Consider the following 26856-nt stretch of genomic DNA (forward strand, 5'->3'; position numbering starts at 1 on the left):
TGACTGCTCAGCCCCTGACAGCTGCTGGGCTAGGGAGGCCCTCTGTCCTTGGGGTGGCAGAAGCCAGAGTCATGGAGAGGCAGGTGTGCAAGCAGGAAGCAGGCAGGCCTCAGGGGTGAGACAGTGGACTGTTGGCCTGTGGGGGTGCAGGGCATTGCCTGCTGCAGGCGTGGCCACAAGCAGGCCTGGTGACCTGAGCTCCCCTGGGCTTCCCCCCTGAGTCCCAGGACTTTGCAGAAAGAGGCTGGGACTGGATTTGGACAGGCTGAGTGGGAGGCATCTGAGGGGAGGGTGGCGATTGGGTGGCTCAGCCTTTCCTGGGACCATAGGAGAGAGCTGGGCCAGGCCTGGCCCTTCATCTCCCTACTCTAAGGCAGCAGCTTGGGTGGCGGGGCCGCCTCCCTTCTCCCATGGACAGTAACAGGTATCACCCAGGCGACCCTCTGGGCCTTGAGAGCAGGAAGGTGAGTGGCACGGGCATCCCATTCTCAATGGCAGCAGGGCAAGGTCCAAGCAGGTTGAGTGGCAGGTCCCCAGGCCAGCCAGTTGTCACTGGGGTGTGAATCCAGAAATACCCAGGTCCAAAGGCTCCAGGCCAGAACCCGCTAAACTGCCTCACCCAGGACCCAGGCACCCTCCCTGGCCTGGGACCCACCTCTTGTCAGGGCCCCTCTCCCCCAGTGCCCTTTGCCACCTTCATGCTGATGACTCCCAGCTTTCTTCTGACCAGTTGTGCCTGCCACGTCCATTGCTTCTTTATGCAGGCAGTATTGGTTGTCTTCCCTGTGCCAGACACGTGAATCCCAGTGTCTCTCCCTGAGCCCAGCTGACGCCTCACTGCACTCGTCAACACCCCCTTTCTCTCAGGCAAGCCCAGGTGTTTGTCCTCTGGGCCTCCCCAGGATGGAACCTGGAGCCCATCTCATGTTAGTGCCCCCCCCCCTTTAGGTCTCCTTCTCTGAACGCCCACCTGCCCTGCAGAATTGCCTGTTTGCTTGTCTGTAAATACCTGGGAGGCCCCCTCTACCCACAGGACTTGGAGCTTCAGAACCGGGGTGCCAGCCCTTTGTGAATGAAGGCTCTGTCCATGTTGGGGTTCAGGGAGGTGGTGGCACCTGAATTGGAGCTTGTGCCAGCCAGGTGAGAATAGTGGGAAAGAGGTCCAGCACAGAGCAGAGGGCCCTGGACACACCTGGCAGAACATATATAGTGGCGGTGTGTCCTGAGTGTCCCCTGGGTTGTCCTGTATGTTTATCTTGCAGGAACTTTCTCCCCAGGTCCTCAGGCTGAGGGTTCAGCTGTCAGGTCAGCTGCTGTGTGGCACCCATCCCAGCCCACAGCAGGGCCACACTGCAGGGCCAATGCCCAATGAATTAGGGAATTTCATTGTTGAAGAGCTTTGCAAATGTTAAAGCAGAGGTTAGAAGAAAACATCCTTAACATGAAATCTTAGACTGGGTGAAGAGTAAACAAACAGAAAGAATTGGTCTTAGATCTTCAAACCTTATTTTTCCCCGTGTCAGAAATTACAAGCACACTTCATGCTGATCCCACCCTCCGTGTTAGTCTCTAAGATGGTCCTTGGCCCTGGACAAGCACTCATCTCGCGCGTCATCTCTGTTGGAGCTCGGGGAGGCCCACCTCCTCGCAGCTCCCTGGGCGACCCACAGAAACCTGAATCCGGGTTGGCCAGACACCTGATCACACATTTCACTGGCAGTGCTAATTTTCTGCTGTCACCGGGAGCCCCTGCAGCTTGTGGGGTAGCTGACCACAGGTTCTCATCAGGCATCTGTCCTTCCCGCCTGAGTCCACTCCCAGGCTCCAAACGGAGAACCAGGGCGCTCTGAGAAAGGTGCTCCCATCCAGAGAAACGGGCCTGAGACTGGCAGGGTCCCACCCACCAGCGCCTGACCCGTCATGATGACACGCCAGAGTCCGGACCATGCCTGCCGGTCTCCCATCAGAATCAGGGCGCATGTCCCTCCTGGAAGTTCAGCTGCCTAGCGACCACCAATCAGTGGCCTCCCGGGCTCTGCAGCGTCTCCACGAGGGACACCATCAGGCACGCTACAGGATCAGAAGAGACCCCACCCTTCCCGACACTTCGCCTTTGAATGGGTCTTGTCCATTTGGAAAATCAGGATCTGATCTGCAGACGCGCCCAGAATCCTGCCATGGCTCGCCATCACCCTCAGCACCGGAGCCCAAGTCCTCCTCGTGCCACGTTCCTCCACGCGAAACGATTCGGTACGCCTCCTACTTTGCTCCGCCTAGTGACGCGCCCCGCCTAGGCCCCGCCCACAGGATACCTACGCCTAACTAGAACCAATGAACAGCGAGGGGGTGGAACCCACTGCTCAGCTAGCCGTAGAGCGCGGACCAAGAGCCCGAAGGGAGGGGGCGGGACATGCGGTCCTGACAGCCAATGGACGAGCAGAGGGGCGGGGCCCGGGACGGGAGGTGGCAAGATGGCGGCGGCCGGAGCGGGGCCCGAGCTGCGGTGCGTGGGCTTCGTGGGCGCAGGCCGCATGGCGGAGGCCATCGCGCAGGGCCTCATCCGAGCAGGTGGGTCGCGTGGGGGCGTCCGACGCTGGCCTGGTGCGGGGAGGTGGGAATACCTGGCCGGAGCTCACCTGCCCACTGGGATGAATCCCGCAGAGCCCTTGGGCGAGGAGCCAGGGGCCTCCGCGCAGGGGTCCCAGGGTGGAGCAGGGCCGGGCCGGCGTGGGCCAGGGTGGGACGCGAACCCTGCCCTCGGGACTCTGCTTCCTTCGGACAGCACAACGGGGAGATGTGCGGGGAGAGGCTTAGAGCCGGCTCTCCCCACTGTAGCCACCAGCTGCATGTGGCCGTAGAGCGTTTGAACTGTGGCTTGGCTGATTTGAGAAATGCTGTGAGTGTATAGAACAAAGTACACACCGAATTTGGAAGATTTAGCACCAAAAAGAAAAGTAACATTTTAGTAGTCTTTAATATTGATTACGGGTTGGGAGAATAGTATTTTGGCTATACTGGGTTAAATAAAATACAATACAATTAACGTCACCTGTTTCTTGTTTCATGTGACTACTAGAAAATGTGGGTGCAGATATGGTTCGAGTGGTATTTGTCTTGGACAGCACTCTCGTAGAGCCTGGGAGCTCCCGCCAACTCACTGGCCTTGGTCTGCTTGCTTGACTTCTCTGAGCCTCCCATTCTTTTTTCTATGTGTATGTTATCTCCACTCTTGGTGGCATGCTACAGGATTTGTCAACCTCGGCACTGGGGACATTTGGGGCTAGATAATTCTCCATCCTTCACATTGTAGTCTTTAGCTGCTTCCCTGGCCTCTCCCCACTAGATGTCAGTAGCACCCACCAAATGTGACAGCCAAAAAAAGTCTCCAGACACTGCCACAGTCACCTGTGGCTAGGTGGGGGGGATCTTCCTTAGTTGAGAACCGCTGGTTTACAGCAAGGGCTGACACTGCTGTCTTAATCCTCCTGCACAGTATTTAGAAACCTTTACATGTAGATAATGGGCTGGCTTTCTGCCTTCAGCCATCTATCAAAGTCCAGAGAGGTCAAAATCAGTCACAAAATAGTTGGCTGCAATTCTCAGGTGTTTTGCTTGTAAAACCCAGCAGTATGGCTGCCTCCCAGGACTGTCTGGGTGCACTGCTGAGCGCAGTTCTGCTCTGCGCGTGCAGTGCACAGTGGGTGTTACTGCCCTGGTGAATCAGTTCTGGGTTCAGGTTTGGGGTGCACTTCTGCCTTCCTGTTAGACATTACAGAACTCTAACCTCCCCAGCCCCATACTCCACAAACACAGATGATTTCTACCAAATGGGCACTTAGCCTCTGCTTGGACGTCTCAGCACAGATGCAGCCCCTCCCAAGGAAGCTCAGTGCCCCCCGGGACTCCCTACCCAGTATGCCCCCCTCTTGCCAGAGGCAGAAGCCCTTGGGATCTGTCCTCACAAGACAGGGCAAGCTCTGGGCCCCTGTGTCCAGCAGAGCCTCTGGAGTCAGCAGCAGCAGCAGCTGGTGGTGGCAGTGACTCCCGAGTAGAACTGAATGAGCCTGATTGCCTGGGCTGGGCTGCCCCAAGCACCCCTGCTGTTCTTGGAGAGTCTCAGGCCAGCCAAGGGCCAGCATGGTCAGGCATGGCTGAGCCCAAGAGCCTTCAGTAAGGCCGGGCTGACTCCTCCCCTCCTTCCTCCTCGCTGACCCCCAGCCTTTGCTTTTCTCTCCAGGAAAAGTGGAAGCACAACATGTGCTGGCCAGTGCACCAAGTGACAGGAACCTCTGCCACTTCCGGGTGAGCTGGAGCCTAGCTCTTCTGAGTTGAAGCTGCCCCCAGGGGCCCAGAGTGGCTCCTGTCCCTCTGGGACCCTTCTTGGGGCCAGGGAAGTGCTTCTTATGTAGCTCAAGTTTCGAGACTGGCTGGGCTGTGCTGGCAAAGGGGAGGCCAAAGGCCAGAAGGAAAGTCAAGTTTGTTGAGGGCCACAGCAGAGTGAAGGGGTGCGTGCACGCATGTGTTTGTTGTAGGCAGGGATGGTCATGGGCATTCCCTGGGGTCGGAGGGCTCACAGGTTCTGGCATGAGGCCTGTGAGGCTCAGGGTTGGGTCTGGGTGAGTCCTGGCATCAGGAGGGTGAGGCAGGCACTGGCAGTGGGAGAGACCTGTGGGAGTGCAGGGTGGCCTCCAGCTGGGAGGGCCATGGTCTGGGAGGACGCCCACTTATCTGGTCTGGTCGGGGCGCTCCTGGTGCAGGCTCTGGGCTGCCGGACCACCCATTCCAACCAGGAAGTGCTGCGTAGCTGCTCGCTCGTCTTCCTGGCCACCAAGCCCCACGTCCTGCCCGCTGTCCTGGCAGAGGTGGCTCCTGTGGTCACCTCTGAGCACACCTTGGTGTCTGTGGTTGCTGGGGTGTCTCTGAGCACCCTAGAGAAGGTGAGTGGCTGCTGGGCTGCAGCGGGCCTGAGGCGATGAGCCCAGAGGGGCTGGGCAGCCTCAGACTGGCCCCATCCTGGGCTCAGGATGGCTGGGACAGGTGGCAGACAGCCTCCTAGCTAGCCTGCAGAGCCAGCCAGGTGGCTGAGGGGTCTGGGGTTCGGGTTGCTCCCAGTGCCGCCCCTGGGAAGCAGGGGCGGGGGCTGACTTAAGTGTGTGCCCGCCCGGTGGGGCCGGCCCCACAGGCTCCTGACCCCAGCCTCTGTCTGGCCAGCTGCTGCCCCCGGTGGCACGGGTGCTGCGCGTGTCGCCCAACCTGCCCTGCTTGGTCCAGGAGGGGGCCATGGTGATGGCGCGGGGCCGCCATGCTGGGAGGAGCGATGCCGAGCTCCTGCAGACTCTGCTGGAGGCCTGTGGGCAGTGTGAGGAGGTGCCCGAGGCCCAAGTGGACATCCACACCGGCCTCAGCGGCAGTGGCGTGGCCTTCGTAAGTGTTGTCCGCCCCCCTGCCCCCCCAGGCCGAACCTCAGCAAAGCGGGGCCTTCCTGTGAGCTCTGCTTTCCCCCACTTCGCTTTCCTGGGCCTTTGCAGCCAGCCCCTTGGCAGACCCCTGGGCCCAGGCCTCAGCCCCGGCTCTGCACTGGTGGCCAGTGCTCCAGATTCTGTTCCTGAAGGTTCTAAGCCTTCTCCATGCTGGGTGCTGTGTCCAGCAGAATGTTGGCTTTGACACCATCCCCCCGGCGCCCCACTCCTACAGGTGTGTGCCTTCTCTGAGGCCCTGGCTGAAGGCGCCATCAAGATGGGCATGCCCAGTGGCCTGGCTCACCGCATTGCTGCCCAGACCCTGCTGGTGAGTGACGGCGGCCCCAGGAGAGTGTATGGAAGGGGATGGGCCTGTCTGCCTCCTGGGAGCTGTGCAAAGGGACACTGCAGACCCAGAAAATCAGGGCCCACATCAGGGCATGCATGATGAAGCAGGCTACACAGTGGGGCTCAGCTGGAGAAGGGGCTGCCCGCCTCCCTCGAGTCAGCGGCCACCAACACCCCTCTCCCTAGGGGACAGCCAAGATGCTGCTGCAGAAGGGGCAGCACCCGGCCCTGCTGCGGACTGATGTGTGCACACCAGGTGGCACCACCATCTACGGACTACACGCTCTGGAGCAGGGCGGTCTTCGGGCAGCCGCCATGAGTGCTGTGGAGGCCGCCACTTGCCGGGCCAAGGAACTCAGCAGGAAGTAGGGCACAGGCACAGGCCTCAGACCATCGCTCTTAGTGCCCAGAATGGCCCTGTTACCCCGTCCCTCCCTCCCTGCCCCTTCCCGAGGACTGTGGTTCTCTAACCCACAGGAGCCTTGTCGACTGCACCCTGCCTCCCGCGTGGGGAAGTTTAAGAGGATATGACTGGAGCGGATCCCCTCACCAGTGGGAACTGCCCTCCCCTCCCCAGGCAGGAGGAAGCGTGGTGATGGCCCACTGTAAGGGTGACATGGCTTCTGAGGGTCTGAGCACTGGCAGTGCTGGTCAGGTGCCCCACATGGCTGGCCAGTTGGTTGAGGGTATGAGCAGAGCCCCTGGCATGAGATCAGCCTGTGGGCCCTTCTGAGAGCTGTGTGACTGCAGCCAGGTCGGGGAGCACGGGGACATGTGGAATCTGCACGAGACCTCCTCCCCCTCAGTGAAGCCACATCTGTCCTGTCCCTGGGTTGGCCTGTGGTGGTGGTGGTGGGTGGGGTGCTGTGTGCTCTTCCAGCTGAGGGGCTGCACCCGGTCCTTCTCCCCGGGGAGCCCCATGAGCAGATGGCTCCCGGCAGCTGCAGGCTGGTGGAGGGGCTGGTCCAGATTTGGGAGGATAGGCTTTGGCCAACCGAGAATATACACTGGGCTCCAGCTGGGTGTGGGCTCCTCTTCCAGACCCTAAGCTCTCAACCTACCTAAGTGGTAGGTAGAGCTGGCTCTGGGGACCCTTCCTGGTCACGAGTCCTGGAGAGTCCTGTGGCCTGGCCTCTGATGCAGGACCTGGCTCTCCGGCACGTCCCTGACAGACCAACAGGCCGGGAACTGGGGCCTTTGGGTAGGGGGTGGGCCAGCTGCAGCTCTCCTGACCATCCCAGGCTCACTAGAGGCTGCCCCACCTCGCGCAGGCCTGAGGCTGGAGCTCCCCTGGCTTCCGCCCAGTGGCCTGAGGCTGCACCAGGCGTAAGGTGAAGGGAAGCCTGGCTACCGTTCACGCTCTGCCACCGACCAGCTGAGGGTCTAGGCAGTGAATCTCCTGCCTGTCCGACAGGGCTGAGGCACCAAACGGTGGCCTCCCATTGCGCTCCCACTCGTTCCCCGACACCTACAGCCCCAAGCCCTCCCTGCCCACCCTCTTCCGGCCTTGACTTGGTTCGCCCCTGACCCTGCCACTTGTTAGAAGGGTCACACTGAGTCCATTTCCACACCTTTCTTGATCTGTGAAATGGCAATAAAGTCACTGTTCTGTGTAGCAGAGAGCGACCGATGTTTAATAGGAGGTGATAAAACCAAATTCCAAGTACCTGGGACCACGCTGCCAAGGCCGGGACACTGGACTCAGATGGAGCTGGGGTTCAGGTGGGTTGGGCAGCAGGTTTCCCACACAAGAGCCCTGCACCCCGACGTCACACTCAGCTATGTGTCTGGGTTCCGGTGATGCGTCTTCTCACAATCCTTGGGAACCAGGATGGGCTCCGCCAAGCAGGCCACTCCCTGCATGGCGCCTCAGTGAGCCCCCAGCCCAGCTGGAGGGGCAGCATCGCCCCAGGTAGTGGTCTGTGACAGAACGTGTAGACTCGGGGGCAGCTTCGGGGCAGGGCAAGGCTGCAGCCCAATGGTTGGCCAGCGCAGACCGCACTTTACAGCACAAGGTTAAAATGACTGAGACGGGTGCACATGTGCTGTCTCCTGTCATCAGTGCTGTCCCATTTTTATACCCTGTCCACTTGAATTTCAACTTGAGATGTTCTAGATCCAAGCATTGGGTCAAAGCGACACAAACAAGACTTCAGAACAGGGATGCATGTGAAGCTGACATGGTCAGCCTTTGTTGTAAAGCACACTGCCCACCTGCTCTGCCATCCATGAGGCTGGGTGTAAAACAGCCCCTCACAGCACACAGCACATCGGCCCATGTCCTCTCAAGGACATGCCACGGGAGTCAAGCCTCATCCGTGGGCACCCTCACTGTGGGCCAGATAGTGCTTGGAGTTCTACCCCCACCCAGGCTCCCCACAGCAATCCCGACCTGCACTTGGGCCGGGGGGGGTCATCCCTGGATGACCAGCCCCTCAGCCTGACGGTGCTCCCCTTCCTCTCACACCATGCTCAGATATTTTATCCATCCCAACTGATGTCTGGGGAGCCACTTCCCGAGGATAAGTCTCAGACAATGCTGGGCCCCCTCTGACTCGCACTGCCTGGTCTCATCCCCCAAAGCACATAGGTCAGGGGTGGTTCCAGCAGAATTCTGCACACTGGCTTTCCTTCCCCGCCCACCAGGTGAGCTGTAACAATGACTCTGACCAAGGGCCACTTTTTGGAAGCGCAGTGACCTTCACCACCGTGAACAGGAGTGGGGAGGCCAATGACTTTGTCCCTAAGCACCTCCCGGGCTGCAGGGTCCCCTTACCATGGTAGGGAAAGTGTTATCCTCGAGGGAAAAAGTTTCCAGCTGGCAGACAACAGAAGTGAAGCAATTCCAGCAGCAGTAACCAAGACCCCTGCCCCAGCACCATCCACCACCTGTCTCAGGTCATCAGAAACCAGGGTGGCAAACTCAAATCCCCATGCGCCCAGCAGATAATGGCAGTGAGGGGTAGGCCACGGACTGCGGCCACCAGCTGCGGTCCATTTCAGCCATCCTCCTGCAGGGACAAACAGGTCTCCAACGGCAAGCCTCCGGCCAGGTCACCCATGATTTCACAGAGCTGAACCCAGGGAGATGGGTGACTTCAAACCAGAGACAGTGCTGCAGTGGGGCCCTGGGGCAACCTGGGATCACAGTGACCTGTTGGTGGGGCTGCCTGGGACCAGGTGCCCGCAGCCTCCACCCCGTGGAAAACACAGGACACCTTTACAGGTCTTCTCCCTGGCTCAGTGAAGCCAATGGCCCCACTTGCCAGGCACTCAAACTAGCTTCTCAGGGCCCCGGGCCAGCCTGAACCAGCCTGGCTTTATACAGTGCCCAGCCAGGGCCACCCAGCCAGGCCAGAGCCGCCTTCTGGGGTACAGCCTTGGTTCTCCAGATAGGAGAGGGCTGGTGCCCCGTGAAGCAGCTCCAAGAGACGCAGGCAAGAGGTCCTGCTCCTCACCCCCATCTCAGTCCCGACTGGCCCCCTGCCCAGGCCCACAGAGGGCGAGACTGGAGAGCGAAGACTGGAGCTGGACACCTTGGCCAGAGGAGCCAGTGCTGATGCAGGCTGAGGGGCTGCCACCAAGGCCACCTGGGCTGTGGGGCCCATGTGCACCCTCACTAGGTGCCCGTCTGGGCCCTGAGGTCTGCCTCTGCACACACCCAGCAGGCTCCCGGCCCTGGAGCCCAGAAGCCCCACGGCAGCCGCTTGGGCTTGTGTGGGAATTGCTCGGAGGCTCCCTCCAGCTGCCTCACCCGGTGCAGCCATTCCACAAACACACCACCTGTCTGCAGCCTCGAGCCACCAGGACGACATAGGGCAGGTGAGAGTGGAGAGCGGACCTCTGCGCCTCAGGAGGGCTCTGGGCAGCATCTCTGCAAAGGCAGCCCCTCCCCCTATGGGGGGATCGGCATCTCTGGGCCTCAGACCACCAGCAGCCATCTGAAGCTACAACTGGACGGAGAAGCAGAACATGCAAGAGCTGGGCAGTAATGCACAGGCCCGCCCCTCCTTTAAACTGTGCCACCCAGAAGCCCAATTCCTAGGGCCCTTGGCAGTGCCTGAAGAGGCAGAGGAGCCCCAAGGGGCTCAAAGGCACTGCAAGGTTGTCCTGGCACAGCTGTCAGTGCTGCTAGGGGAGTCCGGGAGCTTGCCCAATCAATGTTCTAGTCACCAGGGCCCAAGTCCAGCCGCATGCCAACCCCACACAATAAGAGCTGTTCAGAAAATGTATTTTCTTAAGGAAAATGAAAAACCCAAGTGGAACAGAAATCTATACCCTACTGCATCCAGAACCTCAGGAAACCCAAGTGCTGGGCACCGTCCCCCTTCCCAGCCCACGGAGCCATCCTGCAAGAATGGGCCCAGGCTGGGGACTGAGACCCCACCCTGACCCCCTAGAGTATCTGTAAAAACGGACTTAATGTGCTAAAAACAAAACCGAGTGGTGCATCTTTCCACTGAGACGACCGTGTGGCTGTGGCCTGGGAACTACGCAGCACCAGGGCTCTGGGTGGACAGGAGTCCTGGGCCCTTGTCCAGTGCAGGTGACAGGCTACAGGGGTGGGGGTGGGGTTGGAGGCCTGAGCTTTACAGGGACCAGGGCAGGGCACAGCCAACTGCACTCTGGTAAGTGCTGTGGTGTGTGAATGCCAGGCGTGCCTGGGAGGGGCCCTGGCTCAGACCACAGACCCCATGTGGATGCTTGCCCAGGGAGGAGCATGAGCCCGGGCCCTCTCCTCCAGCACCCCCAGGATGACCCTTCACCAACAGACAGCCCTTCCAAGCCAGGCTGGGCTGGGTTCCCTGGAACGCTATTCATGGGGTGGGCCACCCCAGGGGAGGGGAGGGAGGGCAGAGGGAAGACTATGTGTGTCCTCTCCCTCCAGATGCAGCAGGACAAAGGCCATTGGGGGGCCGCTTGGTCACACCCCGTTGTCGGGGACTGTGGGAGAGGGCCCAATGCCTCCCAGCCGCCGGGCCATGCTGATCAGTGAGCGCAGGTGCACCAGCTTCAGTGGCCCCACCTCCCGGGGGTCCTGGCACTCCAGCCACCGCAGAGCAGTTTCCAGACCCCGAACAGCCTCTCCAGCTGTGGGCATGGGGGCCTCCTCCTCCTCCGCACCCTCCATGACAGAGGGTAGGCTAGTGGGGGGTGGAGGGGTCACAGCGGCCAGCACAGGGGGCCGGCCAGGGCCTGCCTCCTCTCGGCAGCCTTCGGGCAAGCCCCCATCATCGTCCAGGTGCAGCCACTTGGCCACCTCCTCAGGTGCCAGGCGCTTGTAGGCTAGGGCTGCCAAGTGCGTGAGGTCGCTGAGCACCCTGCTGTGCTCGGCCGCCTCCTCGGCCTGGCCGGCAGGCTGCCCAACACACTCCTCCTCCGGCCGAGGCTCAAAGGCAGCCCGCAAGCCCAGCAGCCAGCAGCGTTCGATGCTGCCTGCCTGCACCAGGTCCCAGGAGAGGCCAGCCAGGTAGAGCATGTCCTTGAGCATGAAGCTGCGCATGAAGTCCAGTGGGGAGCCACCGGCACAGGACACGGCCAGTCGCAGCAGCTCCCGCTTGTACAGCTGCTTGAAGGCGGCCACCACGCCCTGCTCCAGCGGGGCGGGGATGTGTGCCCGCCTGCTGCCCTTCGACAGGAATAGCACCCGGACAGCCCCATCGGGGGTCTGCAGCTCCTCCGGGGAGCCCAGGGGCTCTGGCCGGAACCGCCTGGGGGTCTCGTCGCTCTCCTCCAGGGCGAGCATCCTGGCCGCCGCGCTCGGGCAGGGTGGGTGGGCGACCAGCAGCACCGCCTTCTGCTGCAGGCAGCTGCGGCGCAGGTAGCGCCTGACGCCGGGGACGAACTCCTCGAAGAACCAGCCCCGCAACAGAGGGCGACTGAGCCAGGCGTCGGGACTGTAGCGGTAAGAGGCTGGGAACTTGTCCTGGTTGTGGTGGCGCAGGCTGGGCGGGTCCGGCAGCTGCCCAATGACCAGCGGTTTCAGCTTGTGGCTGCCGGTCAGGTTAGCGGCTAGCAGCACAGTCACCCGGTCGCCCCGCCAGCGGCGGCTGCAGCCCCCCGCACCTACAGGCGCAGCCTGCTCCGGAAGCAGCTTCCAGTAGAGGCCGGTGACGTTGGCGTTGTAGATCTGCTCGTCGCCGTAGCCACCCTCGGCTGGAGACGACGGGGCCGAGGCGCGGCCCGGCAGGGGGCCGGCGCCTGGGGGCTGCGCGGGCTCCTGCTTGACGGGCGGGCCGGGCGCGGGGCTGACGGCCGGGGGCTCGGTCTCGCCGTAGATGCGCTGGCTGGAGATGCCATGGCGCTTCTGCCAGCGCCAGAACCAGCCGTGGCTGGCCTTGAAGGTGCACTCGGGCCCGTAGATCTGGCGCGCGAAGGCCTCTGCCTGCGCCTGGATGAGCGGCCCCGACAACGGCACGCCGTGCTGGCGCAGCGCCAGGAACCACGAGTACACGGCGCGGTCGATCTCCTCTTCGTTAGCCAGTCGCATCTTCTTGCGCTGCGTGCCCACCTCGCCGCCCAGCTGCTCCAGGAACCAGCGCAGCTTCGGCTCGTCCTTGAGCCAGCCGCGCAGCGTGCCGCCGGGCACGCCAAAGTCGCGGCACACGCTGGCTTGCCGCTCGCCGCCCTTGACGCGCTCGATGGCCTGCAACTTGTCCTTGATGGAGTAGGCCTTGCGGAAGGCCATCTTCACCGCCACGCGGGGCCGCGCGGTGGGAGACGGGGCGGGCGCGGTGGGCCGCGGCGGCTGCGCTGGGCGCCCGAGAGGGGGGCGGTGGCCGCGGCGCGGGGCCGGGCCTGCCGGGGGGCCCGCGGAGTACATGGCGGCGGCGGCGGGAGCGCAGGAGCCATAAGCCCGCCGGGCCGGCCGCGCGGGGCGGGGCCCTGGGGGCGGGGCCGGCCTCGGCCCTCCCCTTTGTCTCGCCGGCTCCCGGGACGCAGGCGCGCTGGCTCCGCCTCGCGCCGGCTCCGCCAACTCCACCCCGTGCCGACGAGTCCACTGGGCCCGCAGCGCAGGAGGGGCGGGCGGAGGGTGGTTCTGTCCCCGGCCGTTTGCTCCGGCTCCTTCGGGAGAGAACGAGCGCCGTGGTGGTCTCCCTCTGGCTTCTGTCTTTGCAGCCGCTGGGAGAGTCGCGCGGAGGGCTCCGGCGGCGGGGCGGGGCGTGCGCGCGAGCCGCGTCCCCTGTTCCCCAGACCGCGGCGCGTGGTAGAGCCCGCCGCTTCACTTCCCGTGCGCGCCGCCGAGCCCTCTCTTTCCTCAGCAGTCCCGCGCCGCCGAGCTCCCCGCTTTGGTCAGTGCGTCGTTGGCTGGCGTGTGAGTACTGCGGCGCGCACCGAAGGAGCCGCACGCGCCGCGGAGGCCCCACGGGCCGGGGAGCGGGCGGCCCGGGCTGCGCTCGCGGCTCTGCGCCGTGAGGGACCGCGGCGCAGGTGCCGCCGGCGTGTCGGCTTAGGGGCGGTGGGCCAAGTGCGGCTCCCGGGGCCGGCGCAGAGGGGCGGGGCCCGCGGCCCACGTGGCCGGCCGAGCGCTGCGGCTGCCGGGGCCGGAAGTTGGCGGGATTGCCCGGGGTGGCGTTGGACTTTTTCTCGGTGGGTGACAGAAATATGTGCCCAGCTGTGGCCCAGGCCTGTAGACCTTCGTTTGTCCAGCACGCGTTTATTAAGCACCTACTGCTCACGAATGCGGGAAGGAATAAGGACGTGACTGCTGAGTGAAACACAGGGTTTTCTGAGAGCGACTGGGGCCTGGACTTGGTTAAGGTGTCGGGGCAGGAGACGACGTGGAAGCCACCCTCAAGAGGAGGGTGATGCCTTCCTGGAAAACGGGCACTTTAAGTGGAAGAAGGGAAAGGCTGACGCTGGAGCCGAGGGGTGGAGTGACGACCCCATCCATGGAGGCTGCATGTCAGAGTTTCCAGAACGAAGGGCCACCCTGGAGCAAGAGAACTATTGGGGTGGTCCCTGCCTGACGGTGGCGTCTCTGAAATTGACCCTGGCATGAATTCCTCTGAGGGCCTGGCCTGGGGCAGGGAGGGGCGTCTTTACCTTCCCCGGAATACCTCGGGTTCCCCGAGGCAGGAAGTGCAGGCTCAGATGCAGTTTGGTTATTCCTGAGCCCAGTCTCGCGGGCAGCGTGCCCCCTGATCAAGTGCCTTCTCATGGAGCGCCTGGCACACAAACTAAGGAGTAGGCTCCCTGTGCCACCTGTCCAGGGCAGCGTTCTGGGCCCTGTGCCAGTCCAGGCCTCCATTTCTTCACTGTGTAGTGGGGCTGCTGTGGGGTTCATGGGAGCCTGGGCAGAATAAGCCCTCGACTGTGGGTCCCTTCTTGCACTTGATGGGCCGGAATGACTGCCCTCTGGAGATGGGCTGGTTCCTGGGCTTTGCTGCTGGGAGCTGGGTGAGGCTGCAGGATTCAGCATAGGTGGGCAGATGTGCTTAGCTGGGGTTTTTGTGAATGGTTTGTTAAGGTGATGTTTTTTAAAAGATCCACGAAAAGAATGTCCTCCAGCGTGTCATGTACCAGTGTCAACTTTTCAGGGACCGCAGGCGGGAAATGCTGGCCTGAGGGTTTGTCGAGCCCTGGCCCTGTGCCCATAGTTTTAAGATGGTATGTGTTGGAAGTGGGTGGCAGCGAGACACAGGTGCAGTATAGGCATTGGAGGGAGAAGACGGATCCCAGCCGCTCGCCTCACTGGCTCAGAGCCTTGCTTCCACACTCCTGTGTCCCAGCTGTGTGTGAGGCCTGGGGACACACCAGGTATGCACATGGAAGGTCGGAGAAGCACATGCAGAACCAGTGTTAACACAAGGGAAGGATGCAGGGGCCTGGCGGGCCCAGTGGAGCAGCACGGGCTGGGACAGAAATAGAACTGACAGGCTGTGGCGTGAGGTGGGACCATTGTCAGGCCTGGGGTGTGACTTGGGCATCCATAGTGTGAGCCCCAAGGCTATGGGGCCCCTTCCTACCATCAGACGGGTTGGCATTTCTGAGTGGGGCTGAAGTATCCAGGAGGCAGAGGTCAGAGAGCCCAAGTAGGAGTTTGGGACTGTGGCACCCGCCAAGGAAAGGCAGAGGGCACCCTGGCCGTCTGCGCCTGGCCTGCACTGCTGGTGCCGCTGCTCAGTAGCTACGTGTCTGTTCTCATCGGCTGTGACGTTTCAGGGGCTCGAGGCTGCCCTGGCAGCGGCTGCGGGTACACACGCAGCTCTACTGCGCAGCGCCCGTCGTGGCCATGCAGGCTGGGGGCCCCGGGCAAGCCCAGTCAGTGGCAGAGCAGCACACCTCATGCTTGCTCGTGCCAGTCTCACTTCCAGTGGCCAGTGGGCATTTTTTGACCCCTGGGCATACAATCTAGGAGCTCCTCCCTGTGTGACTGCGATGGGGATGAGGAGAGGGGAGCTGCGTCCGGAGGATGGGTAGGTGTGTGGAGGGTGGAGCCAGGGGAGGGGCCGGCCCCTCCCAGAAACCTTCCCCATTGCCCAGTGTCTGCGGCCCGACACTGTGCTGGGCACAGCTCTGCCAGGCCACATCCTCACCTTCCTTCAGGGCCCTCTAGCCAGGAGTGTCCTGGGTGGGGGCTGTGGGTGGGTTCCTCGTGCTGGCACCTCTTGGCTCAGCTGGCCGAGAAGGGCCCATGGCCCGCAGACGCCTTGGACATGTTTTGGTGTCCTGGGCTGGGAGTGTCCAGACGAGGGTTCATCTCTAACCAGGACCACCTCAGCCGGGTCAACTGCCTTCACCACGGCTGGTAGCCAGGCAGGGTATGGTCCCACTGGGGCCTCCCAAACCGGAGGCCCCCAAGAACCGGGGGCAGCGCCCCCTTTATGAGAAAGGTCTCAGTGTGCCTGATGGACAGGGCTGGGCCACAGTGGGGGTGGTCAGCTCCTGGCTCTGCAGGTGAGCGAGCCAGCCGCCGGCGGGGCCTCCTGAGGCCACTTCTGGTCCTTGCTCTGGTGTTTGTGAGTTTTCCTCCCCATGCTCCAAGCTGCGACCACTGCTGCCTAGAGAAACCATGGAGAGGAGGGTCCCTGTGGAAGCGCAGGGTCCTCCCTGGAGAGCTGAGCTGTAGGCATGTCTCTGTCCTCAGAGGGAAGTGTTTAGACTCTTCCTCGCTTTTCCACTAGGAGACATGGGGTTTCAGCTCAGCGCGTCCTCATGGAATGCAGGGCCCACAGGATGAGGGAGGTAGAGGAAATAGGTGGGCTCCTGCGTCTGCTGTTTGTCTGTCTTGGGAGACCTGGCTGCAGGATGGGGGAAGCCAGAAGCGTCGCTGTGGGTGCTGTTGGCCCTGTCCCCGGGTGGCTCTCCACTGCTCTCAGCTGTGACCAGCCTCCCCAGGTGAGGCTCCATCACTGTCTGCAGAGAGCCCTTCTCCCCCAGAGCCATGCCCTATCCGCCCCCCGCCCCGCTCCCTACCCCAGAGCCTCACCTGAGAAGCCCGCGGTGGGTGTTGCTCCTGCAGGGAGCCTGCCCAGGACCTCCTGTGCGCTGAGGGCCAGCTGCCTCCCCTTAGGGCCAGCTTGTCTGTCCACCCCTGCAGGGCACCTTGTGCATCCCCGTCCGTCAGTGACTTGATGCTACGCAGGGACCTGGGTGGCAGAGCTCCCATTGGAGAAGGGAGACAGAGTCTTAAGAACTCTAGTGCTGAGTAGCTGCGAGGGACCCCAGGGCAGGGCGCCGTGGGCAGGGCATGTCATCTGTGCCCAGCGGGCCTCTTAGAGTCGGCTTCTTAGCTTCCTCTGGGGCAGGCTGCCACCTCCTATGGGTTTGTGGTGTGGCCCCTAGCTTCTATGGCGTTTCCCAATCTGAGAATGTGCTCAAAGCCCTTTCCTTTTGCCACACGGGGAGACTTTGTGTCCCTCAAGAGTCCTTTGGTGGCGCCGTGTTTTATCATTGGCCCTGGGGCGTGGTGGCTGCTGAGACCCTGGTGTGGCCCTTGTCTTGCACTTCATTAGAGCTGCTGCTTTGGAGAGCAGCCTGGACCGGTGGCAGCGTGGGGCTGGGTCCTTTCACAGCTTCAGGTGGACAGTGGGGACACTCAGGGTGCTGGCTCACCTGTCCCCTGGTTGCCTCAGCCTGAGCGAGGAACAGGAGGGAGGGCTGTTGAGATGGTGCTTCTGGGGCCTGCCTGGGCTCCAGTTAAGGGGAACCCCAGGATGCCTGTTTCGAGTGATGCCAGCCTTGCTACCTGGGCACGCGCACGGCTGCCTCCTGGCTTTCTGATGGTGGGCCTGGTGCTCACTGTGTGTCCGCCACTCGCCCACACGCCGCCTCCGCGAGCAGCTCCTCAAAGGGCCGCCCTCTCTGAATGCCTCTAACGTGCTGCTTTCTCTTCATGCTGTCCTAGGAGGTCAGAGTGAAAGTAAGTACACCTGTCCTGTGTGCCCTGCGTCGGAGACTGGGAAGCCCCAGCCTAGCTGGCACTGCTCCTGGAGAGTGCGGGGCCTGGCTCGCCAGGCTGCTGGCTTCTGTCCTTGTCATCTGGAACACAGAGGAGCTGGATTTGCCGTGGTTCTGACCTTGATCCGTCGGGGGGAGCAGCAGCGAGTGTGGTCTCGGTGCTTCCCTGGGCTGACCAGCTGGTCCCTGAGCGGGTCAGGACTGTGGGTAGGGCACAGAGCTGCAGCCCCTGCAGGGCTTGGGCACAGGGGGTCCAGCCTTTTGGGCAGGGCCGAGGGGGCTTGGCGTCAGAGGTCAGAGGGCACACACGCCCTGCCTAGGCAGCCTGCTGCCCCCTCAAGGACAGTGGGTGATGTCACAATGCCCTGCCTCCCACTATTGCCAGCCTGGCAGGAAGGCACCCGGGGGCGGCCCCAACTCTTCTCTGGGACCTCAGAAGAGACCTGGGGCATGTGCCATTAGAGGCCCCCAAGGCGCCCCTCAGGACAAGGGGCAATCTCCCCGAAGCGCTAGGCAGTGTAGGACTTAGTCCACACGTCCCCACGGTAACTGGAGTCAGGTTTTGGTTTTGTTTGGGGGAAGGGTTTCCCGCCCAGGCTGGAAGGCTGCCCTCCCTCTGGAGACCTTGTCCCCAGGGGATGAGGGCCCAGTGGATCTGCCCTCGCTTAGGCTCCACCAACAACCCACAGACGCAGGGGAGGTGGGGATGGTCCGAGGGTAGCTGTTCAGCCCCTGGCAGGTTAGCACCTTGGTTAGTGTTAGGCAGTCAGCAGGATGCCTCTGCTTTGGGGAGCAGGGCCCCGAGTCAGGCCTGTGGCTGGGAAGGAGTTGCTGTGCCGCTCAAAGCCACCCCTCTGGATCAGGCCAACCGAGTGAGCTTGGGAACCTTAGATGCACCATCAGAGCAGGCCGGCTCCTGTTCTTGCTGAGTGGGGGGCCCCGCAGCGTTCTGGTCTGGTCGGCAGAGGGCGCCAGCCTTTCCACAGCACCACGCCTAGGAACAGAGTGGTAGGGTGGGGGGGTTTCCTGTGCCAGCAGCAGGATCGGAGTGTGGCAGGGAGTCAGGCCATTGTCAGGCCAGCTGCCCTTGGAGCAGACGCCTCAGGTCACCTCCAACGAGGTCGCTGAGGCGCTCGGCACACAGGTTTGTCTATTGGCCATAGTACAGGTTGGGCCGAGCCCCCCACCTGTCCCCAGACATCCTGGGGCTCAGAGATTCCTGGTGGCCTCTTAGTTTAGTGCACCCAAAGGTGTGAGCTGATCGCCTCTTGGTCGGAGGCGCCTGCAGCTGACAGTGGAGCCTGCTTCTTCCTCCCTGCCTGAGCCACTGGGCTCCTTCCCTTTAGAGGGTCACCAACACAGTGTCTGGGGTCTTCTGGACGTGGGGCCCTGCACCCTCTGCGCCCAACTGTCACTGCATGGCCAGCCCATCTAAGACCCTAGGCAGCTCCTCTTGGGACATGTGATGTCTGGACGGTGCTGTGGCCGTGGCGGGTGTGGGTGACAGGCTGGGCGCACTGTGAGGGGCCGTCCTCAGGCAGCTACGTGCTTTCGGGAAAGGTGGCTGCACTCAGCAAAACAGGACGTCAGTGTCAATCTCATGAACAAGTAACTTGTCATAAGGGAGTCTTGTGTTTCGTGGGACGTACTTTAAAGATTATTTGTTCACATAAAAGTAAGTTCACTGAGTGCATCATGTATTTTATCAGGCGAGCCTGCCTGGAGATTCTGTGAGAAGTTTCTGTGGCCAAAGAGGTTTGGAAACTTCTCCAGATCTCTTTGGAGAGCCTGGGTGCACGTTGGGTTAGAAAAGACAAGTACGGTTACGAGAATGCGTGCGTTTACACACCCAGATGTATGGTGTTAGTTTATTGCTGTACTGAGCTCCCCTGTGCTAGACTTGGGGTCCCTGCATGTTGCCTGATGGCTCCCCTTGGGAAGCGTCCGGGCCTCCACCTCGTGGCCAGGCTGCGGGGAGGGGCGGGCGCGCTGTGCTCAACCATCTTCTTGTCTTGCTTTTAACGCTGCGTGGAAGATGAGGAGCGGGAAGGCCTCCTGCGCCCTGGAGACCGTCTGGGAGGACAAGCAGAAGTACGGGGACGCCGAGCGGCGCTTCTACGAGCAGGAGGCCATGCGAGCCGCCGCCCACCAGCAACTCCTAGCCGCAGCACCTGCTGCGAACGGGCCCGGCCAGCAGGACACTGAGGCGGCTGCGGAGGTGGCGGCCCCCGGCAGCTGCAGGGGCGCCCCTGGGAAGGGCTGCGAGGGAGCAAAGCCCCTGCAGAAGAAGAGGAAGCGCTCCCCGAAGAGCTGGCTCGGCCAGGAAGACCTGGCCCTTGTGGGCCTCTCGGCTGACCACGTCTGGCTGGACAAGCCGCTTTTCGACCAGGCTGAGAGCTCCTATCGCCAGAGGCTGGCAGACGTGGCTGCCCAGGCAGCCCGGCCGCCGTCTCTGGCCCCCAAAGCTCCCTGCACACATGGAAGCCAGGTGGCCTGCCACCATGTGACCTGGGGCGTCTGGGTCAACAAGTCTGCCTTCGACCTGGCCGAGCGGGCGTTCGTGGAGTGGTCTCAGGCTTTGCTGTTGGCTGCAGAGGGAAGCAACAGGCAGGGGACTCCCGACACAGGCCAGCTGGCACCTGCCCCTGACCTGGCCCTCACCTGCCAGCCCAGCCCACCGGCCAACGGCCAGCCCCCGCTGGGCAGCCTGCAAGCCCTGGTGCAGGAGGTGTGGCTGGAGAAGCCCCGCTATGATGCAGCCGAGAGGGGCTTCTACGAGGCCCTATTTGATGGCCACCCCCCTGGGAAGGTGCGCCTGCAGGAGCAAGTCGGCCAGGCGGAGGGTGCCAGGCGGGGCCGCAGAGACCGGCGGGGCCGCAGTGCTGTGGGGAGCCGGCGGGCTGGGCCTCGGCGGGTCGATGGGGTGGTTCCCTCGGCCCTGCCCTACTGGTACTTCCTGCACAAGGACGCCGAGGCCCCCTGGCTCAGCAAGCCCACCTACGACAGCGCAGAGTGCCGCTACCATGCTGCCGAGGCCGTGCGCATGGCCTGGCGCCTGGAGGCCACGGCTCTGGCTCACCGACCCGCTGCCCGGGCTGGTCCATCTGTGTCCAGCCTGAGACCCAAGTAGGAGAAACGTGCTGGGCGGTGCTCCCCTCCCTGCCCCCACCCCAGCAGGGCTGGCCCCGAGACAGCTGGACCCGGCTAAGTTGGATGCAGTAGTGGGTGGAGCAGTGCAGCCTCCAGGGTCACCCCTTGGGGGTCACAGAGTTCTTGGGGGAGGGAAGGGGTTGGCACAGGGCTGACTGCCCCACACAGGATTCCCTATTGGCTGGGCAACTCCCGGGGCAGTGTTGAAGGCTCCTGAGCCTCAGTGGGGCAAGACGTGGGAGGCACCACGCCCCCGCCGGCCCCTCCTGTCATCCACCCCTGCCTCCCTCGTCCTGGGCCACTGCGGAGGTAAGGTGGGTGTCTCTGGTCCCTCGGCACACGGCCAGCTGAGCAGCCTGAGTCCGAAGGACACCGCTGGGGAAGGCAGACTTGCTTTTAGCCTCAGGCACCACTGGTGGTCTCTGAGGCCAGGGGCAGGGGCAGGCCAGTGCCTGGCCCCAAAACGGGTTCTGGTGAGCTGGACCCAGGCAGCGGGGCAGACGAACCCTAAGGAAGATCAGAGGTGCAGCTGGGCTGGGTGAGGGCTGGGGTGTAGGCAGCTGTGCCCCAGGCTGGGCCAGTGGGGACTTGGAGAGGTCCCTTGGGCCTCCAGTGCTGGCCTGGGCCCCGGACTCCTGGCAGGAGCCCCTTGGCTCTGCCCTCTGGGGTTGACCTCGGTGTGAGGGACGGCACCATTTTGGGGGGAGTGTCCCCATCAGGCGGAGGGGGGTTCATGGTGGTCTCGCTCCTCACAGGGGTGGAGGGGGAGCAGGTTCATGGGCCCCACCCCCTCTTGTCACAGGGTCACTTGGCAAGGTCCAGTGGTGGCCTGGGGTCTGTTTCTCTCCCATTCAGTGAGGAACAGGAAGGGCTCTGCAGGCCCAGGTCTGGTTGCTCCCACCTTGCTGAGTGTGGGAAAGCAGCAGATGGCTGGCAGGTGTGTGTGGCAGAACAGTGACTCGCAAAGCGCTGGCTGGGTGCGGCTCTCGGGCTGCAGGCGGCTTGTCCTGCTCTAGAGCAGCAGTTCTCAAGGTTCATGTCTCGGGTCCCCAAAGAGCTTTTGTCATGTCTGTCCATTTTTACCACATTTGCACTTAAAACAGATTCTAAAAGCGTTTATTGAAGAGTAAGAGTAAACTTGATGGTAGACGTTAGGATTGACCGCATGTTTTTATGACACGGGGTTTTCCTGTGAGAAAAGCCTCCAGTGAGTGCGTGGCCTCATTTCACGTCGTGGGAATGTGAGTCAGCGTCTGGCTCAGGCGGTGCGCCCTCTCCCCTGCTCTGCACTCAGGCTGGGTGTGTTGTCTGACTGACATAAATCCAGCCTTGCACACGTGTGTGCTCGGAAAACGGAGTGCCTTGGGGACCCTCAGAGGTTCCTAGTCACACTCTGACAGCTGCTGGTCTTGGGGACAGGCCTGGGACCCGCCTGGGCACTGAGGGAAGCCTGTGGGACACTGAGGGAAGCCTGTGGGGGGAGGGCATACAGGCTCTATGGCCCTGCTGAGAACACTCATGCTGTGCCCCGGTGCCTGGAGCCCTTGTCACCCAAGGACTGGGACGGCCTGCCTGCCCCTTGGTGCCCGGGCTGTTGGCAGGGGTGCCGGTGCAGGCCAGGCTGTCTTAGCCTCCTCTCCTTCCCCTCCCAGCAGGAAAATGGCCACAAACTTCCTAGTGCACGAGAAGATCTGGTTCGACAAGTTCAAGTATGACGATGCAGAAAGGAAATTCTACGAGCAGATGAACGGGCCTGTGGCTGGCTGCTCACGCCAGGTAGGGGCTGCGCTTGGGGCCACAGTGTCTGCGGCACCAGGAGGACAGGCATATTGTGCCCAGCGGCTGCTCCAGGTGGAGGGGTCTTTGGAGGGGTGGCCCTGGCTGGCTCCTGGGGTGCTGGATCTGTTCCTATCGCAGCATGGGACAACGCGCCCCCACCGTCTCCCAGGCCTGGGCTGGGCCTGTGGTCAGGGCTGCAAGACTCCGGCCCCCTGCGCTTCTGCCTGCTGAGCTCGTTCTGCGCACCACACTCCCGCTCTCCACACAAGGGCTCCTTTTTTATGTTTTGGAAGTTAAAATTTTTTAATGAAAAAAAAAAAAAGACTGGTTCTTTCTGCACTATCTGCAGGAGAACGGCGCCAGCGTGATCCTCCGGGACATTGCGAGAGCCAGAGAGAACATCCAGAAATCCCTGGCTGGAGTGAGTACCGCGGCCTGAGTGCTGCCGGCGCACTAGTGCGGCCGCCCTCACGCCAACGGCACGCCCCACTTCCCCCACGACTGCTGGCTGTGGCCTTTGGAGCAGTTCGGGCAAGGTGTGCAGTGCTGTGCTCCTGCCGGGACCCAGACCTGGGAGCCTTCCTTCCTGGCCGGGCCTCTTGCCTGCTTGCTGGTGCTTCCCCAGCTCTCTCCCCGCTCGCCCTGGCCGCTCGTGGGCACACGCCTGCGGCCGTGTGAGAGCCTGACATCTGCCTCTCCCTGAGGCCTTGCGCTTCCCAGAGGGAGGGTTCACAGAGTGTGGAGTTGAAGTCAGAATTGGCACCACTGTGAATTTGAGGCCCAGGGAGGCGCCCTGCAGCCCAGGGAGGCCTTTGGGGCGCAGGAGGGGACAGCCCTGTCCAGCTGTGCCCCAACCTGTTCAGGGAGCTTGTCCCTAGGAGGTGGCAGACCTGCTTCTCCACTGTCCTGGCCCTCGGAGCCAAGACCTCGTTCTCCCTTTGGGACGCAGGGGTGTGTCCTGGCCCTGTGGGCCAGGTGTCAGCACGGCTGTGCTCCTTCTGGAGACCCCAGGAGAGAAGCCATTTCCTTGCTTTCTCCAACTTTGAGAAGCTGCCCACGCTCCTCAGCCTGTGGCTTCTGGCCAGCAGTGTCATGACTGATGTTTGCCTCTGTCCCATCCCTTCTTTCCTTGCTTCTCTCACATACGGACCTTGTGGTAACACTGGGCCCACCTGCATAATCCAGAAGCATCTCAACCCGATGACATCTGCAAAGTCCTTTTGGTCGTGTGAGGTCCCTTGGCTGCACAGCTGGTTGACATGGCCTGGCTACCGGGCCACAGGCTGGGCAGCCTTGGGCAGTTGTCCCCCAGGAAGTGGGGCCACCTCCCAGCAGGGCCTGCTGCACACTTGGCCCCTCCCTGCTCCTGCGTTGCCTTCTACCCAAGCAGGTTCAGGCCAGGCAGACAGGGACCCAAGTGGCACGAGGTTTTTGCTGCTGGGGGCTGAGCAGCTCTGAGCTACAGGAACTCTCCCTCCTTCCGCCCTCAGGCCTGGCTGTGTTGGGGTCGGCTCTGGATCCTGGTCTTTGGGGAAAGCTATGCCATGCTGCTCCGGCTTGGGGACAGTATGCTTGGGGCTGGGCCAGCACCGTCCTTCCTGGGTCCCTGTCAGCAGCTGAATGACGCTCCTCTAACGTTTAAAGCACCACAGACCCCGTGGCTTAAACAATAGATGTTTATTTTCTCACAATCTGAAGGCTCGAGTCCAAGATCAAGGTCTGGGCGGGGTTGGTTCCTTCGGAGGTCTGTCTCCTGGGTGCACAGACGGCTGTTTCCTGCCATGTTTTGCGTCATCTTTCCTCTATCTGTTGTAAGAACACCAGTCGTTGGGTTAGGACCACTCTAATGCCCTCGTTATAACCGGATCACCACTGTAAAGACCCCACGTCCACGTGAACATTAGAGGAATGTCATGCCATTGCTTACAGGACCCGGGGAAGGACAGTGCTGACCCAGTCGCAGGCTCAGACTAGTGTGGGGTGGAGCTCAGCAGACACGGGCTTCAGCACCCACAGGTGCCTGGTGCTGGCACAGCGCCGGGGGCAAGGGTGGAGAGTTCTGGATTCCAAACCTTGGGGAGCAGTGCTGCCTTTGGCTTGCGACAGCTGTATCTGGACTGGGCCGCCTGGGCCCTCCTTTCTGGGGCAGAGGCCCTGGGCTCCCTGGCTGCCGCATCCTTGCTTTGGAATGAGCTTGGGTGCAGGGAGGGCAGGGGGCGGTAGTGCCCAGGCATAGGCTTCCTGGAGAGGCCTGATAACACTGCTCACGGGGGACTCTAGGCTCCAGCCTGCCGTCAGCATCGGCTTCACTTCGCTGGAGCACGGTCCCCCGAGAGGGGAGCCTGCTGAGCCGGCCGGCAGGAGCGGGAGGTTCTGGCTTTCATCCACGTGTGACAGAAGCCGTCAGGGATCTTAGTGGGAAGGGCACTGGGAGCTGAGAGCTGTGGGAGACAGGCCAGAGAGGGGGCCTTGTGCCTGTGGGTGTCGGTGGTCTAGGGAGACCCCCTGGAGAGCTGCCGGTGGATGGTGTGCCATTGACTGAAGTAGGAGGCTGGGGACTGTGTTGAGCTGAGGAGGGAGTGACGTGAGCAGGGCCCACCCTGGGCCGTGGCTGGTCAGTGTTCCTTCCGCAGCCACACAGCGCCCTGTCCACCCTGGGCCAGCTCTGCGAGGAGCACGCTGGTGGGTGGGTCACTGCCCAGTACTCTGGCAGGGAGCCAGGCACCTGGTGGCCTGTCCTCTCTGGGGGGAATACAGAGTAGGGGGAGGCCACGTGGCTTGTCCTTTGGCTGCTGGGCAGGTGGACCTCAGACCCAGGTCTCTGACTGGACACCTGAGGGGGACAGGAAACCCTGTCCTTGGTGCCATTTCGCTGGGCTGCACGTAGGCCCCTAGAGTGTGACTCAGGTGTGAGCTCCTTGGGCAGCATTGCGCGGGTCAGGCAATGGGAGCCAGGCTTGAGTTTCTGGGTTCCCCAGAGCCCTCAAGGGTGGGCTTGGTGAGCCAGACAGTGGCTGTGTGGCCCAGGGAGGCAGGGTGCTGTGCTGGCTGCTGCAGGGTGGCACGCTCCTTCCTGCTGCCCCTGGGACTGGCAGCCTTCTGCTTCCTCCCGCTCCGCTGGGCAGTGCTATCCCTGGCTCTGAGCTCCCGCTGCCTCCATGCTGGGGCTACCCTGGGCCCTTTCTGCTTTTCAGTGTCACGTGGTCCCTGCTCTCAAGGCTCCTCCCCCTCCTGGGAGGAGCATGGCAGGCGGACCCAGCTCAGGGCCACACTTGTGAGTGACTGTGAATGGGGGGTACCCTAAGAGCAGGCTGGGGTGCTGAGCTGTCACTCTCCCCCTGCCTTGCAGAGCTCAGGCCCGGGGGCCTCCAGTGGACCTGGCGGAGACCACAGTGAGCTCGTCACCCGCATCGCCAGCCTAGAGGTGGAGAACCAGAGCCTGCGAGGCGGTGAGGCCCTGGCCCTGATTGGGGTGCGGGAGGGCGTCCCCGCCTGGCCCTGGCCCCCTGACCAGTCCCCTTGGCTCCTGCAGTGGTGCAGGACCTGCAGCAGGCCGTCTGCAAGCTGGAGGCCCGGCTGGGTGTGCTGGAGAAGGGCTCGCTCGCCCACCGCGCCACAGCCCCTCAGACCCAGGTGAGCGCCCCCTAAGCCCAGAGTCCCGGGTCCTCCAGGCCCCCCAGCCAAGCTGTGCGGGTCCCAGCCTCCACTCCCCCTCGGCAGCACGTGTCCCCGATGCGCCAAGTGGAGCCCTCCACCAAGAAGGTGGCCACTGCCACAGAGGATGATGAGGACGATGACATCGACCTGTTTGGCAGTGACGAGGAAGATGATAAGGAGGCCACGCGCCTGCGGGAGGAGCGGCTGCGGCAGTACGCGGAGAAGAAGGCCAAGAAGCCCGCGCTGGTGGCCAAGTCCTCCATCCTCCTGGACGTCAAGCCCGTGAGTGGCCCATCTCTGACCCCCCCGACCCCCACCTGCGGTCCTGGTGGCAAGTGACAGCCAAGTCACCTTGGGCTAAAGACAGACACAGGGCGGGCAGGGGTAAACTCCAGCAGCTCGCAAAGCCCTGAGAAACACGCTCTGCTGTGCTGCGGGGTGGCTCCCCGGTGTCACAGGCTCCTGCCCCAGCCTCTCCTCCCCTCTGTCCCCAGTGGGATGACGAGACGGACATGGCCAAACTGGAGGCCTGCGTGCGCTCAGTCCAGCTGGACGGGCTGACTTGGGGGGGATCCAAGCTGGTGCCCGTGGGCTACGGCATCCGCAAGCTACAGATCCAGTGTGTGGTGGAGGATGAGAAGGTGGGGACCGACCTGCTGGAAGAGGAGATCACCAAGTTCGAGGAGCACGTGAGTGGGTGGGCCCCCACGGGGGCTGGTCTGCAGGGGACAGGAGCGGGTGGGCCTTGGGGACATGGCCCCACGTGACCACCGGTCTCCCTCCTCTCCCCAGGTGCAGAGCGTGGACATTGCTGCTTTCAACAAGATCTAAGTCCTCAGTGGGCCTGGGCGAAGCCCTGGCCTGCAGCCATTAAAGACTGAGATCCAGCGCTCTGGCTCCTGTCCTGGTCTGGGCCCTGGGGGTGGGCGGCGTTCCATGAGCAGCACTGCCAGGCCCCAGGCCTCAGAAGTGTCCCTGTTCCTACACCAGTGATCCCAGGGGCCATAGCCTGCCTTTTGCCTGGCCTTTGCACAGCCTCCTCATGGCCGGGTTAGCTCAC

At 62.5% G+C, this 26856-nt stretch overlaps 3 protein-coding genes across 12 annotated transcripts; 2 read left to right on the plus strand and 1 right to left on the minus strand.

Annotated features, from left to right (window-relative positions):
- Positions 1-42: 42 nt before the first annotated feature.
- PYCR3 (pyrroline-5-carboxylate reductase 3) lies at positions 43-7422 on the plus strand. The gene is made up of 6 exons (XM_019712227.2): positions 43-2568; positions 4238-4302; positions 4758-4937; positions 5212-5424; positions 5695-5787; positions 5994-7422. Exons 1-6 carry the CDS (start codon positions 2472-2474, stop codon positions 6174-6176), a joined length of 831 nt encoding a protein of 276 aa, XP_019567786.1. The 5' UTR covers positions 43-2471; the 3' UTR covers positions 6177-7422.
- Positions 7423-10021: 2599 nt separating this feature from the next.
- Positions 10022-12725, minus strand: TIGD5 (tigger transposable element derived 5). Its single transcript, XM_019712214.2, has one exon. It carries the CDS (start codon positions 12628-12630, stop codon positions 10732-10734), a length of 1899 nt encoding a protein of 632 aa, XP_019567773.2. The 5' UTR covers positions 12631-12725; the 3' UTR covers positions 10022-10731.
- Positions 12726-12762: 37 nt separating this feature from the next.
- On the plus strand, positions 12763-26685 carry EEF1D (eukaryotic translation elongation factor 1 delta). 10 transcript variants are annotated; one of them, XM_019712235.2, is made up of 10 exons: positions 13048-13122; positions 17158-17417; positions 19246-20336; positions 22013-22136; positions 22489-22560; positions 25489-25588; positions 25672-25772; positions 25860-26078; positions 26291-26485; positions 26589-26685. In XM_019712235.2, exons 3-10 carry the CDS (start codon positions 19246-19248, stop codon positions 26625-26627), a joined length of 1941 nt encoding a protein of 646 aa, XP_019567794.2. In that variant the 5' UTR covers positions 13048-13122; positions 17158-17417; the 3' UTR covers positions 26628-26685. The 10 variants fall into 10 exon arrangements, with proteins under 10 accessions (XP_019567798.1, XP_074172632.1, XP_019567799.1 ...); XM_019712239.2 differs by lacking the exons at positions 17158-17417; positions 19246-20336 and having other exon boundaries at positions 12763-13122; XM_019712240.2 differs by lacking the exons at positions 17158-17417; positions 19246-20336 and having other exon boundaries at positions 12988-13122; positions 22016-22136.
- Positions 26686-26856: the final 171 nt, after the last annotated feature.

This window comes from Rhinolophus sinicus, linkage group LG12 (genome assembly GCF_036562045.2).
Source record: "Rhinolophus sinicus isolate RSC01 linkage group LG12, ASM3656204v1, whole genome shotgun sequence".
NCBI classification, from domain to species: domain Eukaryota; kingdom Metazoa; phylum Chordata; class Mammalia; order Chiroptera; family Rhinolophidae; genus Rhinolophus; species Rhinolophus sinicus.

What these genes read in the sequence shown, in the direction of transcription:
- PYCR3 (XM_019712227.2), top strand. Translation starts at nt 2,472, where the DNA reads ATGGCGGCGGCCGGAGCGGGGCCCGAGCTGCGGTGCGTGGGCTTCGTG. An exon ending in GCAGGGCCTCATCCGAGCAG is followed by an intron (nt 2,569 to 4,237) that starts GTGGGTCGCGTG and finishes TTTTCTCTCCAG; the next exon opens with GAAAAGTGGAAGCACAACAT. An exon ending in TTGCTGCCCAGACCCTGCTG is followed by an intron (nt 5,788 to 5,993) that starts GTGAGTGACGGC and finishes CCCTCTCCCTAG; the next exon opens with GGGACAGCCAAGATGCTGCT.
- TIGD5 (XM_019712214.2), bottom strand. Translation starts at nt 12,630, where the DNA reads ATGTACTCCGCGGGCCCCCCGGCAGGCCCGGCCCCGCGCCGCGGCCAC.
- EEF1D (XM_019712235.2), top strand. Translation starts at nt 19,246, where the DNA reads ATGAGGAGCGGGAAGGCCTCCTGCGCCCTGGAGACCGTCTGGGAGGAC. An exon ending in GTGTCCAGCCTGAGACCCAA is followed by an intron (nt 20,337 to 22,012) that starts GTAGGAGAAACG and finishes TTCCCCTCCCAG; the next exon opens with CAGGAAAATGGCCACAAACT. An exon ending in TGGCTGGCTGCTCACGCCAG is followed by an intron (nt 22,137 to 22,488) that starts GTAGGGGCTGCG and finishes CACTATCTGCAG; the next exon opens with GAGAACGGCGCCAGCGTGAT.